Here is a 16,789-nt window from a genome sequence, read left to right as displayed (position 1 = left end):
TGGTTGTAGAACTCAAGGTAAGTGATCTTTATTTAACATTTAAAAAAGTTTAAAATCCGTGAAAATGTTTATTAAACAATTAATTCCATTACAAAAATACAGGAAAAGATACATTTGACAGCATTTCTCTTAAGATAATAATTCCATTGAACTATGTCTAGGTTTTTTTCTTAACAAACTAAAAATCACTATACCAACTATACAAATTAGCTGAAATTACAAGTAGCATTACGATAATGAATGTTGAAGTGTTTTTATTATTAATAGTATTAATTATTTCAAGTTTGTATTGATCTAAATAATTGAAAAATTTGTTATGAAATTCTTGATCATAATTATTATTGACCGGAAACTGTAAACTGTTTGATGGTTCACTTTTATTCAAACTTACATTATTAACACACGCGATTCCACGAACATTTTGAACGTGAGGAGAAGTTCCTTCTGCTAAATTTATTTGGTTTTTTAAAATTGTAATAAGATTACTGCAGTTCAGAAAATTATGGTCTAAAGAAATTATCTTTTGAGATCCGTAACTTTAATTCATATATATTTTTTACTACTTTTACCTTTTATGTAAACATTTTTTTACCACACACACCACTGAGTTACGCCGGTATTTTGAAAATAATATGTGCACCTAAAATCAAAAAAACATTTTCATTGGAACAGTTGATTTTTTAAGAAGTGTCCGTAGACTCTGTTAGTTCAGTTACTGTCTACTAGATGGCATATTTTACAGAAAAATTGATTTTGAAAAGATTGAATTTTCATGATGATTTTTGACAAATACAAAACACTACCGATAGTTTACTGAAAACTGAAAATAAGTTTTATTAACACAAAAGTGCCGTGTCAGTTTTTGTTCGCTCTTAAGAAGTGTATCCAGACTGTGTGGCTTCACCTACCGTCCACTAGATGGCTCAATTGTGAAGAAAACACGGCTTTTTCGGAGAAATGTTGATCTTTTGCGATCGCTTTGGACCAAATAAGTCTCCAGAACTGTTATAAACCTGCCACTTCCATTGTGGAAAAGCATTTTTTTCGCTTAAGGCCCGCCTATTGGTTTTTCGCTGGTTTTTCTACCGTCCACTAGATGGCTAAATCGCGGCATAGCCCGGCTGTTGCCATGACAACGACAGCTTCTTCGGGTGTCCAACCAAACTCGCCGGTTCCGCAGCCAAGTGACGTCGCGTTGCGCTCTCTTCATCTATGATCTCGCGAGATATTTTTAAAATATTTTAGTGTTGTTTACACCGAGTGTCACACATGGAAAACACCGCAATGAAGTAAGTATGCGATAACACTTATCGCACAAATCGACACGAACCCCTAACGATTTTTTTCGGGGCACTTTTTCCGAAAATGATCCAAAAATCGAAACTAATTCGTTAAGTGGTCATTAAGTAATGCATTGTTATTCAAGGTATAGCCGCACGAACTGGCTAAGTAAATAATAACATAAACACTACGTAACTGATATGATAACAGTGATTGCTCAGTGGGTGGACCATTTGGAGGGTGGGTGGAAGGGCAGAAAACAATTAAAAATATTGTTTCGGTTCGAAATTAAAAGCTTGAAGCAAATGTGTTTTGTGCAGTTGACAGTTAGTTATTGAAAGCGTATTCCAGCATTTTTTTACATTTTTTTATCGCTAGGTTGCCCTTCCAACAAACCTCCCTTCGGACGCCAAAAAACCTTAAAACCCTAAAAAGCATTCTCAAGACGTCGCTTGGTGACAAAAACAAAATCACCAACTACTTTTCTCTTGAAAAAGTCAGCCAACTTAAAAAAAGTAATCGAGCAATCGTACCAACATCTCACCAAATCTTAAAAGTTTGTTTTCTTCGCACAAACAAACCCAATTGTTCTCGAATAAATTAAAACGCAGATAACGTCACTCATGTTAATAAACTTTGCGAGGGTAAATAAACCACAGATGGGTTGTATTTTCAAGATAACTTTTTTTATTAAAGAAAAATAATAAACCAGTGGCTCGTAAAATAAATACAAGAAAAACAATCGAGATAAACCCGCCGTTCGAGTAAATTAAATTGGTGGGACTGTAATGGGCCTTTTATGCCAAATTCTTGAAGAAAACTTCTTGTTTACCTTCCAAAACCACCAGTTGCGCCCAGGTGTGTCTTCGATCGCCAATTGGGTCAAGTTCGAATTTTGGAACAATGTCGGTTTTGTTTATAATGGAATATGCAGTGTTTTCAAACACTTTCGGCGCATTTTCGTGGAATTCTATACATGTTTTGAGGTCGGCTTTTGGTGGAAAAAAGAGCGCAAAGTTTAGCTGCCCACGAAATAACTAATAAATGGGTTTTATGGCTAATAAAAGGCTCAAAATATCGCGGATTATGTGGTTGTAATTCGAGTTCGATTAAATGGTAATATCTTCGCACACGTTTCATAATTAGGTGTCACAAAGGCATACGTTACAAAAGCTGGGCTCACAATGCATTTGCATTCGCACACAACGAATTGAGGCAAATATCATTACCGGGGGATTTGCAAAATAATGAAACCCTCTCATGGAATGGTTTTGCCGCAGAATCTGACCTTTTTCAAGGGTCAATCAAGGAAATTTTCTATTAGTTATTTCATGTATAAAAAATTACTTTTCGGTAATTAGACTAGTATTTTCCTTCTTTTGTATCAACTTTCATGTCCTTTTTTGTTAATAGTAGGTATTCTGAAACTGTAACAATAATCCATAGATTAAATGTTTCGAATAAAACTAAAATAGAAATAAATGGTTTAAGGAAATATAAAAACAATCAAACAAATACATGAAAAAGAGAAAAAAGACACCAAATATTTTAGGAAAAAATTACTAAAAGCTACCTAAAACACTAACAGCTTTAATTTGAATTAATTGTTTGTATGATTATTTTTTACATATATATTTTTTTATTTATTAGCTTTCATGTTAAAAGTTTTGTCGTGCTAATTACAACGAATATTAATAAAAATTATAAAAAATCATTACTTTGTCTAAAATAAGACAAGGACAAAAGGATAAAAAATAAATTAAAAAAAACAAAACAGAAAAATTAGAAATGAATCACAAACAAGAGCAAGATTTTGTGGTAATCGAGTAAAACTGAGCAAATAATCTGAATTAAACAACTTGCTTAAAATTTTTACTTACCTTCGTACGTACTACTTATTACCAATAAAAAAACACCAAAATTAAATAAAAATAAAAAATATAAATTAATTAAAACGGCTTGTAGTCCTTTTTATTGCCAACTTGATTATCATTTCTGAGCAAGATTTTGTGGTAAACGTGTTAAATTGCGCCAATAATTCGAATAAAACTACTTGGTCAAAAATTTTAATTACCTACCTATCAACAATTTTTTTGATCAAGGTCACAATAACCAATCAAAAGTACGCATATTTGATGTACAAGTGTACGAGGATTCCAAATCTGTTTTTATTTTTCTTCTGGGATTCGTAGTTTGGGAGAAATTGGACGAAATATTGTCGATTTTAATTTTTACAAACCATCAAAAAATTTAAATTGTTTAAAAACGATCTGTAGTTCCTTCTTTTTTGGGTAAGATTTTGTTCGAATCGAGTTAAAGTTGCTCAAATTATCTGAATAAGACAAATTGATCAAAATATTCCGTTATCTACCAATCAATTAAAAATTGATCACGATAATAATAACCCAAAATTTAGTAAAATTTGGTCGTTTTTTTACTAGATAATCATTTATTAAATAGTTAATTTAGTGAGTTTGCATGCAATTTCGAAATTCGAGACGTAATTGATAATTGAATTTGCCGACTCTCTGTATATTCCAGCTTTCAAGTCGTTTTAATTTCACTGTCGTCTCTGTTGAAACGCCAAATGAAACAAAATTGAAAAATTATTTGTTCTTATATTCCTGCCTTCATTACGATTCGTCGACAGTTTCATTTCAGGAATGTAAACACAAGTCCTCTTTGTCAAGAGCCCGGCATTCGCTATTTTCCCAACTCTACTAATATTTACTAATTAACTCGAAAATATGTTAATTTTTTACGAATTGTTCATTTTGCGACAAATCGTGTATTTCGGGCCTCCGTATCTGGATTTTCGCCAAGTTTATAATTGACTTGTTTATGGAGGTATTTTTACAACGTAAAGTCCTGCAACGTGAAGAATGCGGCTATAAACGGCAGACAAACATAAACACCAACAATTATAAAACGATTTTTCTAATTATAAACTCATTTCCTAAGTGCACATGTTGGGTTAATTGGAAAAGGAAAAGGGGGTTTTCGGGGAAATTTCACCCGGTTTTGTGTTTTTTGCAGGTGATCGGGGCGGCGTTTAACTTCCTGCTGCACGATGACGCTACAGTGGGACAAACTGTCCCCGCAGGAGTTCCAACAGCTGCAGGATTTAGCCGCATGTAAGTTTTTCTCCGTGGAAATTAAATATTTAGTCGGTTCGTGGAGGGCTTGCATTCGACCTAATTTGATGTTTCACGGCTGAGAAGGCGCGCCTGAATTATGTAGAATGTTAATTTTATTTTGTTTCGGCCAGTTTTTGTTGACTTGGCTAAGTCGCGAAAATGGAAATAAAACTCGTACAATTACACACTGTTTTATTTAACCCTTTCATATTAAACCAAAACAACGAGAGATTAAATATAAAAAATAAGCAGGAAAAAAGTGACTCCAAAAAATTACGGACATATCAGCATGTCGACACAGGTGAAGTTAAGAAAATGAACAAACAGAACAAAATCAAAATCAGGGGACCAACCTTGGGCCCAATATTTTTTCATGTTTTTTATAAGTTGTACATTTATTATCAATCTGGTAAAAACATAATAAGAAAGTTTTAGATAATTACGCACTAAGGACTTTACTTTTCTGTTGTTGCATAAATACCAAAAATAATAAAAAAATGGATTAGATCATAAACAACCTCTTCATTACTTGATTGTCTATTTCAGATCAAAATTTTGTGGGGATCGAGTTAAAACTGCACAAATAATCCGAATAAAACAACTTGGTCACAATTTTTACTTACCTACCTATCAACAAAAAATTATCAAGGTCACAATAACTGACAATTTATGTCGAAATATGCCAGTTTGACGTACAATTGTCTGAGGATTCCAAATCTGTCTTCAGTTTTGTTCTACGATTTGTAGTTTTGGAGATATTGGATGAATAATGTCGATTTTAATTTTTCCAAGTTACAAAAAATAATTATAAAAAATAAAAAAAATGAAATTGATCAAAAACGACTTCTAGCCCCTTTCACTGTTTGATTATCGATTTTTGAGCAAAATTTTGTGGTAATTGCGTCAAAATTGTGCAAAATAATTCGAATAAAACGACTTGGTCAAAATTTTTAGTTGCCTGTCTATCATTAACAAGATTACAGTAACTGACAATTTATATCAAAGGTATACCAGTTTGACGTAAAATTGTCTCGGGATTCCAAATCTGTCTTCATCTGTGTTCTACGATTCGTAGTTTTGGAGATATTGGATGAATAATGTCGATTTTAATTTTTCCAAGTTACAAAAATAATTATAAAAAATAAAAAAAAATGAAATTGATCAAAAACGACTTATAGCCCCCTTTACTGTTTGGTTATCAATTTTTGAGCAAAAATTTGTGGTAATCGCGTCAAAATTGTGCAAAATAATTCGAATAAAACGACTTGGTCCAAAATTGTAGTTGCCTGTCTATCAATGAAAAAATCATCAAGATCACAATAACCGACAATTCGTATCAGGGACACACCAGTTTGACGTAAAATTGTCTCAGGATTCCAAATCTGTCTTCATCTGTGTTCTACGATTCGTAGTTTTGGAGATATTGGACGAATAATGTCGATTTTAATTTTTCCAAGTTACAAAAAATAATTATAAAAAATAAAAAAAAATGAAATTGATCAAAAACGACTTATAGCCCCTTTCACTGTTTGATTATCGATTTTTGAGCAAAATTTGTGGTAATCGCGTCAAAATTGTGCAAAATAATTCGAATAAAACGACTTGGTCAAAATTTTTAGTTGCCTGTCTATCATTAAAAAATCGTCAAGATTACAGTAACTGACAATTTATATCAATGGTATACCAGTTTAACGTAAAATTGTCTGGGGTTTCCAAATCTGTCTTCATTTTTGTTGTGCGATTCGTAGCTTTCGAGATATTGGACGAAGTATGGTTGGTTGTAATTTTTCAAATCTTGAAAAAATTTGAGATTTTTTTGCCTAGTTAGCAAATGAAATGTACTTAAACTTTGGAAAAAAAGCAAAAATTACACAATTAATTGAGTGATTTCTTGGTTTATTTTTGAAAACTTTTGGTGTTTATGATTGAAAACGAGTAAAAACGATTGAAAAAATTCGTACGTTAATGCTTAGGCGAGTGTGTGCTTATATTGAAATTGAAGGTTAATTTATTGATGTAAACAACGTTCACGATTGTTTTAAATTCGCACTATCTATGAAAATCTGACATTTTATTTGGCAGTACTGTGAGTTGTCATAAGAAATTTATTTTGGGACTGTTGTCAGCTTGCTTCGTTTTTTAAATAAATAACTGAATACGTTTTTATTGTTATTCTACTCATTATCATTAGTTAAAAAAGTCTGGTCTGTCTTTCTTGCATTCTCTAAAGCTTCTTTTGATACACGCTTTTTTATCAACAGAAATTACTTTCGGCATTTTAAATTAATAAGCAGTAGAACTGACAACACAGCGAATTTTTGACAAGACAATGTCATAAAGACAGTACCTGACAGGACCTGAGGCCAACCTAACAAAAATATATCTACGCCTGCTGAGAATTTAAAACAATCGTGAACGGATAATATTTTGTGATTTTTCGGTAATGAATAAATTTAGAAATCTATGGTTCTGTCAGCTTATTTGGACACTGAAAAAAAGTTTAAACAGTTTATCTAGAAAAAACACCACTCCTGGGCTAAAAGTACCGCTTGAAGTAACCACTACAAAATATTTTCATAGTAACTTAATTGTAAAAACAGAGAAAATTGGAAAATCAAATTTTGAGAGCCGGCTGCCGCCACTTCCTTATTCCTATTTTTATCAGCCGTGACGTTGATCGTTATTCCTGCAAACGCCCGGAAAGCTTATTACATATTAAACATTATCCTTTGTTCCCTTAAATCCGCATTGCCACATAAAACATTCATTGTTAGATTTAGCTCGAGCTCAAGTTGTGAATTTTGAACTAGGTCGTGCTTGTAAAAAAACTAATAGACATTCAATCAAGTTGACTGATAATATCGTTGCTTCCCTCCACACGTTCAGATGAGTTATTAATAGCAGCCGCATGCACATTATTTACACGTAATAACGGTGCGTTTAACAGGACATTATGAACTTCGATCATTTCATAACAACTGGAGCAAGCTTCGGAACACCATAACTAATTTTTTTTCCGTCCAAATTAGGTATTCTTTTTATCACAGTAATTAGCATTGCGTGGCGTGCCTTCGGCCCGATTTGCATTTTGATGGGTCGCACTTCCGCTGAATAATAAATGCCCCCTCTCCTCACATCAACTTGACTAATTACTCCGTAATTACGCGGTTTGTGGAAAAATTGCCGAATTCAGCCCAAGTTGTGGTCCACAGCAGCTCTAGTTCTAATTAGACATGTGAATTGGGCCTTGTTGGAATTAACTTTGTGAATGCATAGTTAAGCGAAAATGTGACAAAAGCGTTCATTGTTCCGAAAGTTTGCTGCGGATCGATGCGACCAAATAAAACCTGAACATTTTTCGGCTTGAACCCGAACGAATTCACCCCAGACATGCGATACTTTGTTGGGTTTGTTATCTGTAATTAATGCGAGGTGGATTTGAATCTCAGGAGGAGGCTAATCATAAAAATGCTGAAAATTAGGTTTTTCCGAAAAATAAAATTTCCTTAGAGGTCCGATTTTAATTCAGGGGTGCAAGCTTATTTACACGGTTTTGAGGGGATGGTTACTTTTTCAAACCTACTTATTTATTGAAACAATACATTCTACCGTCATGTTCTCTTAAGATTTCGCTAAACACTAGACGAAAAATTAATAAACCGGTGAAAAAATAGAATTAGTTTTGCGTTGTTTGCAAAATTTTAGCATTTTTTTTCCGTTAGATTTAGTTAAACCAGCCCGAAATAATCATATTAAACGCAAGAAAAATGCGTTTTTAAAATCAATGTTAAATACTACTGTGGGAGAAAATACATTTTTCATTGCACTTTTTAGATGCATGCAATCCTGTTTTGTTAAAAGAATATAGAGGTTTAGACCTAGAAAGAAAATTAAAAAAGAACTAAAGAAGAATCCTAAGAAAAATCTACACAAAAACACACTGAAAATGCTAAAAAATAAATGAAAAAATTCTAAATGAAACAATTGAAGAATTTTGAAGACATAGAGAAGAAGAGATTTTAGAGATTGTAGAAGAAGTGTTTATTAAATATTTTTTCCAGAAGAATTTATAAAACAATTTATAAAGATTATAAAATAATCTAAAGAAGAGTCCAGATTTCACATCTAGAGAGGGCTTTAGAAAAGAACCAAAGAAAAATTTAATGCCAAAAGAATTCTAAACGACTATCGAAAAATTTTGAAAAGACAAAGTAAAATCTGATAACGGATTTGCAAAATGTAAAAAAATAAAGAATTCTAGTTCATAATAATTGTGAAGACTATCTCGAACAGAATTTATAAAAGAATCTAAAGATTGGTGCATAAAAGAATTTTACATCTAGAGAGGGCTTCAGAAAACAATCAAAGATGAAATTAAAGAAAAATCTACAGATGAGTACAGAACTATCCTAAAAGAAATCGGAAAAAATTTCAAACGATTTTTAAAAAAATTTTAAATGACACAGAGTAGATTTGAAAAAAGGATGTGCAAAATGTAAAAAAATGTAGAACAAGAGAAGAATTTATAAAAAAATCTAATGATTGGTTTATAAAATAATCCAAAGAAGAAACCAATGAAAAATCTAGAAAAGAGTACTGAACTGTCCTAAAAATACAACTTCCAAACACTTTTTCTAAAAGAATCCAAAGAGCAATCCAGATTACAGATCTAGAGAGGGCTTTAGAAAAGAATCAGATAAAAATCTTATGAAACATCTAAAAAAATTGCTAAAGAACAATTTGGAAGAATTCTACTGAAACTAGAGAAGAATTCAACAGAAAAAATGTAGAAGTGTTTATAAAAAGATTTTAGTATAATTTACAAAATAATTGTAAAGATACATCTGGAGAAGAATTCAAATAATTTAAGATGGGTTTATAAAATAACCCAAAAAGGAGTCCAGATTTATTCAGATCTATAAAGAGAAAAAAATTCATGTATTTATTTTATTCAAATTGTGTTTTGTTATAATGTTAATACATGTTTATTAAATGTGTAGAATTATAGTGATTTATACCAAGCTTGTGTAAGAACATGTAAGTAAATCAGTGTTGCCAACTGTATCTCGAATTCGCCCCAGTTTTTCGTTTGGGTGGTTTCAAAATCGTCCCATTTAGTTAATTTCCACGAACAGTTACCTGCGCGTCGCATTTTCATCCAAATAATCCAATTAAAGTAATGAGGTTATTGGGCGTATGCACAAACAATTTTGTTTGGATAGATAATTTTTATTCCCGCTGGAATAATAACTCGGAGCGCTCCTCCCAGTATCATTTCATAACGTTATTTACCCACTTTATTAAAATTCGATACTTGCAGTAATTCGTTTAGAGAGCGTTCGTTTCCTGTAAATACTCGCATCGATCGCAGTTTTTGCGTTTTGATCCGGCGATAAAATTGTCAATCAAAATAATAACGAGCGTTTTTCTGTATTTTGTCTCCGGCTATAAATACTCGAGCCACGAAAGGCAAACACAATTAATAGTCTGTTTGAGTTGCAACCGGAAGGAATAACGTCAATTTCCGATAGCGCATTATAAAACGGCGCCTTGGCGGGATTTTTACGCTGCCTGAGGCCACCTAATTAATTCCAGAGAGGTTGTCTTACTCGCCATCACTTATATCAACAGCGGCCATGTTTACGCCGTAATTATGCCCTCGACCGCCGCAAATATTAACACGAGGCGAATTAACCGCTTTTTTACTTGCAGACTCCACTAAGAAGTTGCAGGACGTTCTGGTGGAGTTTTGCGGAAGTGGACCACCCTATAAGCATAATCCTGATGGGGTAAGTTTCCAACTAATTTGCAAATTCTACTTGGAACTTTGAATCGATCCGGACGTAGGTGGTTCTTTTATCGCGCATTAAACTTACGACGTTTCCCAAATTTCGACCATTGGAGTAAACACCGCTTTACGGCCACAATCCAATCAAAATTTTAAGCGGCAATTAGCTAATAGCTCGGAAATGGTGTTTTGGTGAAAATTATTTTTTTTTGGACTGAAGAACTCGGACCATTGGCACAAAGACGAAGATAATTAGTTCAAGTGATAAACTTTTTTTTATATTATTTATATTGTGACTTATTTTTCGGACAATAAAACTGTTTTTTTTTTCTCTTTTTTACTTTTACTTTTACGCCTTTCTAACTTGAAGACTGCGCTGAATTCTGATTTTCACAGTTTGATGAGACATAAAGCCCGAATTCGACGCTTGTATAGATTTATGATTTATTTTTTTAAATGAGGATTTAGGGTGAAATTTTTGTAGTTTATTATCCAAGTAAAAGAAAAGTTGTTCATATCTGTGACTGAATAACCTACTAATACCTACTATTTTCACCATCCAATAAACTAAAAGCCGATTACGACGGTTCTTTGCTGTTGTATTATTTTTTATATTATTTATATTGTGACTTATTTTTTATTATTTTTCCTTCTTCTATTTTTTTATTAAAAAACGCCTTTTTGGCTCAAAGCAGGTCTCCGCTAAATTGTGAATTTTCACAGTTTGATGAAACGTTAAAAGCCGATTTCGACGGTTTTCTGCTTTTTTTTAAAACTTAAATTTTGATAGAAAATGTGTTGAAAATTTTGGAGAAACGGATTTTTGACTTTAACCACGTTGCCATATAGTAATTATAGTCCGATAAGCTCCGGAATCCAGATTTTTACCATGATTGTGATAGATAATAACTAAAAGCCGATTACAACGATTTTTTGCTTTTTTCATAAAACTTATAATCTTCAAAAAATAGATGTTTAAATAAAAAAAAACGAGTTTTTAAGCTTTTACATGCGGAAATTATTTTTTTTCTTTCAGTCGGTTGGTAGTTGTTAGAAAACACCATTGTAATAGGTGTTTAAATATCTACGGAAATATATTTTTTGCTAATTACGCCATAAGTGCCTTTAAAAGTGACAATATGTAATACTTTTTGTACGTAAAAAAAATAAATAAAAAAAATAAATAAAATAAAATAAAAAATAAAATAAAAAATAAAATAAAAAATAAAATAAAAAATAAAATAAAAAATAAAATAAAAAATAAAATAAAAAATAAAATAAAATAAAATACAAAAATAAAATAAAATAAGATAAAAATAAAAAGCACTCAATCCTCGATATGCTCTCCAGGGTTTCACTATACGACAAATAATAAAGGCCGATTACGGCGGTTTTTGCATAATCTGTGAAAAATGGGTTTAAGATTTGTGAGCCGAATTTTTGAGTTCTTTTAAGTAGTGGATATTGGTAGAAATTATTTTTTCAACACGTAACCATAAAGTAATTACACCAACGTAATCGGCGTTAAAAATGACCTGTGTGTCTAAAAGCCGATTACAACGATTTTTTGCTTTTTTCATAAAACTTATAATCTTCAAAAAATAGATGTTTAAATAAAAAAAACGAGTTTTTAAGCTTTTACAAGCAGAAATTATTTTTTTTCTTTCAGTCGGTTGGTAGTTGTTAGAAAACGCCATTGTAATCGGTGTTTAAATATCTATGGAAATATATTTTTTGCTAATTACGCCATAAGTGCCTTTAAAAGTGACAATATGTAATACTTTTTGTACGTAAAAAAAATAAAAAAATAAATAAAATAAAATAAAATAAAATAAAAAATAAAATAAAATAAAATAAAAAATAAAATAAAATACAAAAATAAAATAAAATAAAATAAAAATAAAATAAAAAATAAAATAAAAAATAAAATAAAAAATAAAATAAAAAATAAAATAAAAAATAAAATAAAATAAAAATAAAAAGCACTCAATCCTCGATATGCTCTCCAGGGTTCACTATACGACAAATAATAAAGGCCGATTACGGCGGTTTTTGCATAATCTGTGAAAAATGGGTTTAAGATTTGTGGGCCGAACTTTTGAGTTCTTTTAAGTAGTGGATATTGGTAGAAATTATTTTTTCAACCACGTAACCATGAAGTAATTACACCAACGTAATCGGCGTTAAAAATGACCTGTGTGTCTAAAAGTCGATTACAACGATTTTTTGCTTTTTTCATAAAACTTATAATCTCCAAAAAATAGATGTTTAAATAAAAAAAAACGAGTTTTTAAGCTTTTACAAGCGGAAATTATTTTTTTTCTTTCAGTCGGTTGGTAGTTGTTAGAAAACACCATTGTAATCGGTGTTTAAATATCTATGGAAATATATTTTTTGCTAATTACGCCATAAGTGCCTTTAAAATGACAATATGTAATACTTTTTGTACGTAAAAAAAAATTAAAAAAATAAATAAAAAAAATAAAATAAAATAAAATAAAATAAAAAAATAAAATAAAATAAAATAAAAAAATTAAATAAAAAAATAAAATAAAATAAAATAATAAAATAAAATAAAATAAAATTAAAAGGCACTCAATCCTCGATATGCTCTCCAGGGTTCACTATACGACAAATAATAAAGGCCGATTACGGCGGTTTTTGCATAATCTGTGAAAAATGGGTTTAAGATTTGTGAGCCGAATTTTTGAGTTCTTTTAAGTAGTGGATATTAGTAGAAATTATTTTTTCAACCACGTAACCATAAAGTAATTACACCAAAGTAATCGGCGTTAAAAATGACCTGTGTGTCTTAGAAATTAAATTGGCGACACTCTACAATTTATCAATTAATTATATTATTATTGGTGTTCCTGTTGCAACATTTGGCTGACAGTGACCTTGCAGCAGTGCCAACGTAGAAACAAAACGGAACAAATAAGTAATAACTAACACAAATGTGTCGCTGTATGCGAATTGGCACTGATTCAAAAACCGAACTGTTGCTCCCCATTTTGTTCGACCAGTTAATTGGGTATTTTTATGACAGTCGTGCCAACTTGAGCGAAAAAATCAAGCCTCTGATTCTGATATATCGCCGATAATCCGAGACTTGTGCCGAGTTTTTAAACGATGACAAGTCTAGTGAATTTAGCGACTAGTGAAAAAGAAGTAAAACTTGGGGAAAGTCGCTAAACGAGGGAAGTTTTCCGCAAGTAACCTACCGTAACATTTTTCTTAATAAGTCTGGAGGAATTTGTGTTAGTGAAGGGTTCACAATTAGCAAATTGCTCGCGCTTTCAGCGAACGAAATTTTATTCCTTGCGTTTTTTGACACTCGTCATATTGACAAATCCGTCGTAGACCCTGGACAGGGGCTCATCCTGGAAGCACCTGATCTCGTAGCAGCATTCCGGGTACTCCTTGTCCAGATCCCCGGCATACACCCGGCATTTCGAGCTGTCGCTTAAAGCTGTAAGCGGACACCTAACGGCTGCGATTAAAACACGTCACGAGCACCGGAGCGCATACCCGGAGAACGTAATGTTCCGGTCTTGCAGGCAAGTGGCCAGGATGCACATGCCCGGAACACGCCGCACTTCGCCCTCCTCCAGAGGGCCGAGCCGGAAAATCGTCTCCAAGCAGTGCTTCTCGTATTCTAAAAACTGAAATTAGTTTGGGGATTTTCGCGCCATGGCTTACTCCGGAGGTTCGTCCGGTTGGCCTTTTCCAGGCCGAGCCACGGCTTTGAAGCCGATTTTACGAAAATTGTTGTGCAGAAAACCAACACACATAAACTCGACTTCATTTTAATGGAAACTGCGGTGAATTTGATCGAGAGCTGACCTAGAAACCGTCTCGATAACCTTTTGACGCGGAACGGTCGCGGCTCTCGAATGGATAACGGAGATAATTTCGGAATTGAATCGAGGAAAAATGAGCGAAACGTGAGCGAAAGAGGAAGGGACGCAGCCAAAGACATTTTATCTGATTAGGAATGTAATGAGAACGTCTACAGGGTGGTGCATTTTATCCTAGGATCGGTTTTTTTCCTCTTATGAACAAAAAATAGATGAACTTGTAATTTAAAGCCTGAATTTTTTGCTAAAGAACAAACATTTTGAAAATAATAAGGACTATAAGAATCCATAAACCCTTACCTTTTTATCATAGAAAATACACATTTGAAATTCGGAAGTAAAATTACCGTTGGGGGCGCCACTGAGCTAGGTCGAAAACAGTAACCATAAATGGCGGGAAAATGTTTATTCGGATATTTTGAGCGTTGTACGAATTTTGGGGCTTCACAATTATTGCATTGCCTATGCGGAATGATTATTGCATCTTTGATGCAAGAAACTTATGTTGACAAATGAGAGATGACGAGGAAAACACGAATAACGAATGACTGTTTGGTTCACTTTCTTTATTGGAAAATTATTACAAAGACATTGAAAAGCCTACCTTTTGGCATAATTTACGTTTAAATGTATCAGCAGTTGTTAATCTTTATTGTAGTTTTGTAGATTTACCGCAGCATTTCATGATTTTTTCAGTGGAAAATTCTAACCTAAAATTCATAACACTTCATTAATTTATTGGTTTCTTGAGCCAAACTTTGTGTTCACTGTGATCCATTACTTTAATTACTTTAATCTTTAATTAGACAACTGTTTGATAACACTTTGTAATCAAAATTTAAATATTTTTCACTTTTTATCCACTTTCAAGTTCCAACAATAAACACTTTATACCACGAAAAACTACAGAACCAAAGTCAACGCTAGTATTTACCACCACGTACTTTTAAAGTAATTCTTTCTATTGTAAGTAATTAACACTATACACGCAAAATTGTTGAACAATTCATTAAATGTCAGTTAAATGTGGCATTACGAAAATTTCTTTACTGTTTTCGACATAGTTCAAAAGTCATCATCAGAGGGCGTCTAGTTAATTTTATTTCCGAATTACTCAGACACTTTATTTAATGTATTAGCTGTTTCAAAACTATAAAAACGCCAACTTTAAAAAATTGATAAAATTGTAAAATACTTATTAGTGATTAGATCTCTCATTGAAAGTATAAATTACATTAGCTGTTATTTGTTCTGAAGTGCATGAATAATTAATAACAGCTAATTTTATCGTTCTGAAACAGCTAATATGTACCCAGCATTTTTTTACTAACTTCTTTAGCTATATTACATAAAGTTGTATTTTTTTAAAGAGAAATTGTAGTTAGATATGACATTTCCATCATATATTTAATATTTTGTTTAGACCAAAATATTTATTAATTGAATAAATTCCTCAAAACTCTTTATTTTCAGTTGTTTTATTTTTGATTTCATCTTTTTTCTGGACCAAATCCCTGACCAAAAAAGTTGAGTTGGCAACATAGGGAACAACAAAGACCGAAGACTGAGACTAAAATATTTAATCCAGTCTTGCAAACTTAGTTTCGAAATGACAGAACAGTGCGATTAGTAATCGAATTGAGGCCAAATTTCCAGTATAACCCAATGTTGCCAACTTAATTTCGGAATAGCGGGCCACTTTAGAAATAGGCTGGTGGGCCTGTCGGCCATTTCCGCCGGGTGACGTCAGAAGCGGCTGGTGGCGGCGGCGGGGGCGGTATCTCCCATGGACGTATTTCGAGCTTTATTAATCGCACGACTCCTGTCGTCGAACGCTTATCATTAGCATCGTGGCTAATCTTACCGATTGATAAACGGCTCCCGGGGGCGGCAAGCCATCACCGAAACGAAATTGCCGTGTAATTGTGACTGGGGGCGGAAAAAAAAACATGAATTTTCATTCGGGTTGTGTACCAAAGGCGGCAATTATACCTCCATTCGTCTTAATTCTCTCAAAAGCGAGTGCTAGGCCGGAATGTCTCGAGAAAGCGGTCATTTGTAAAGGGAATAAGTTTCCGAGTTGTGCTGAACTCAGAGTTGAAGAGTCCCAGCTCTTGCATGGTTCGGGGAAAGTTTTAATTAAATATGGATTTGGAGTAAAAATGTTGTGGTTAGTTAGCGGCTCGTGAAAATGTTTGACAATAACTGTATAAAAGATTTACAACTTGGAGAATGAAAGATGAGAGCAATAAAAACGCAATAAAATAATAGCATACACATGGCATGGAAGATTACCCTTGCAATAAATTCCCATTTATGGCCATTCGAGAAAAGACAAACTTGCAACAATAGACTCAACTTTTCAATTACGACGAAATCATTTATGAAATTCCATTTTTGTCTTGTAGTTAATTTCCGGTTGCGGGAAAATCGGGCGGATCCGATTTTCGTGGAAAACAACTGAGACAAAATCCATAAATTGTTTCATTTGCACTTCCTTGAGTGAGTGGCTCATAAACTCACTCCAACTTAATCACATGCACATTAAATGAGAAAAATTCAATTTAACGCTGCGAGTGCACTAAATCCGGCTTAATGAAACTTTTTCGCCGGATTTAACATTTTGATAGTCAGCCAAATCGTCCAGCAGTCAATTCTATCGCCGTTATGATAAATAACGACATGCTGATGGAAATCCAAAAACAACGTGTTCAATAAGACAC

The 16,789-nt window shown here is 32.7% G+C and overlaps 2 protein-coding genes across 4 annotated transcripts in view; one reads left to right on the top strand and one right to left on the bottom strand.

Moving 5' to 3' along the window:
• Positions 1-1,130: 1,130 nt before the first annotated feature.
• Positions 1,131-16,789, top strand: part of Dgk (Diacyl glycerol kinase) — a 47,220-nt gene continuing 31,561 nt past the window's right edge. For all 3 annotated transcript variants that reach the window (XM_064355307.1, XM_008197137.3, XM_064355306.1), the window contains exons 1-3: positions 1,131-1,289; positions 4,318-4,415; positions 10,131-10,207. In XM_064355307.1, the coding sequence (XP_064211377.1) occupies positions 4,352-4,415; positions 10,131-10,207 (141 nt within the window). In that variant the 5' untranslated portion in view covers positions 1,131-1,289; positions 4,318-4,351. The remainder of the gene's footprint in view (positions 1,290-4,317; positions 4,416-10,130; positions 10,208-16,789) is intronic.
• Positions 13,504-14,203, bottom strand: LOC103313566 (uncharacterized). Its single transcript, XM_008197136.3, has 3 exons — positions 13,909-14,203; positions 13,738-13,864; positions 13,504-13,692 (listed from the first exon to the last, which is right to left on the bottom strand). Exons 1-3 carry the CDS (start codon positions 14,186-14,188, stop codon positions 13,521-13,523), a joined length of 579 nt encoding a protein of 192 aa, XP_008195358.2. The 5' UTR covers positions 14,189-14,203; the 3' UTR covers positions 13,504-13,520.

This window comes from Tribolium castaneum, chromosome 3, assembly GCF_031307605.1.
Source record: "Tribolium castaneum strain GA2 chromosome 3, icTriCast1.1, whole genome shotgun sequence".
In the NCBI taxonomy this organism is placed as follows: Eukaryota; Metazoa; Arthropoda; class Insecta; order Coleoptera; family Tenebrionidae; genus Tribolium; species Tribolium castaneum.
The sequence above is the reverse complement of the archived record's forward strand: the minus strand, read 5'-3'. Positions and strand labels throughout refer to the sequence as shown.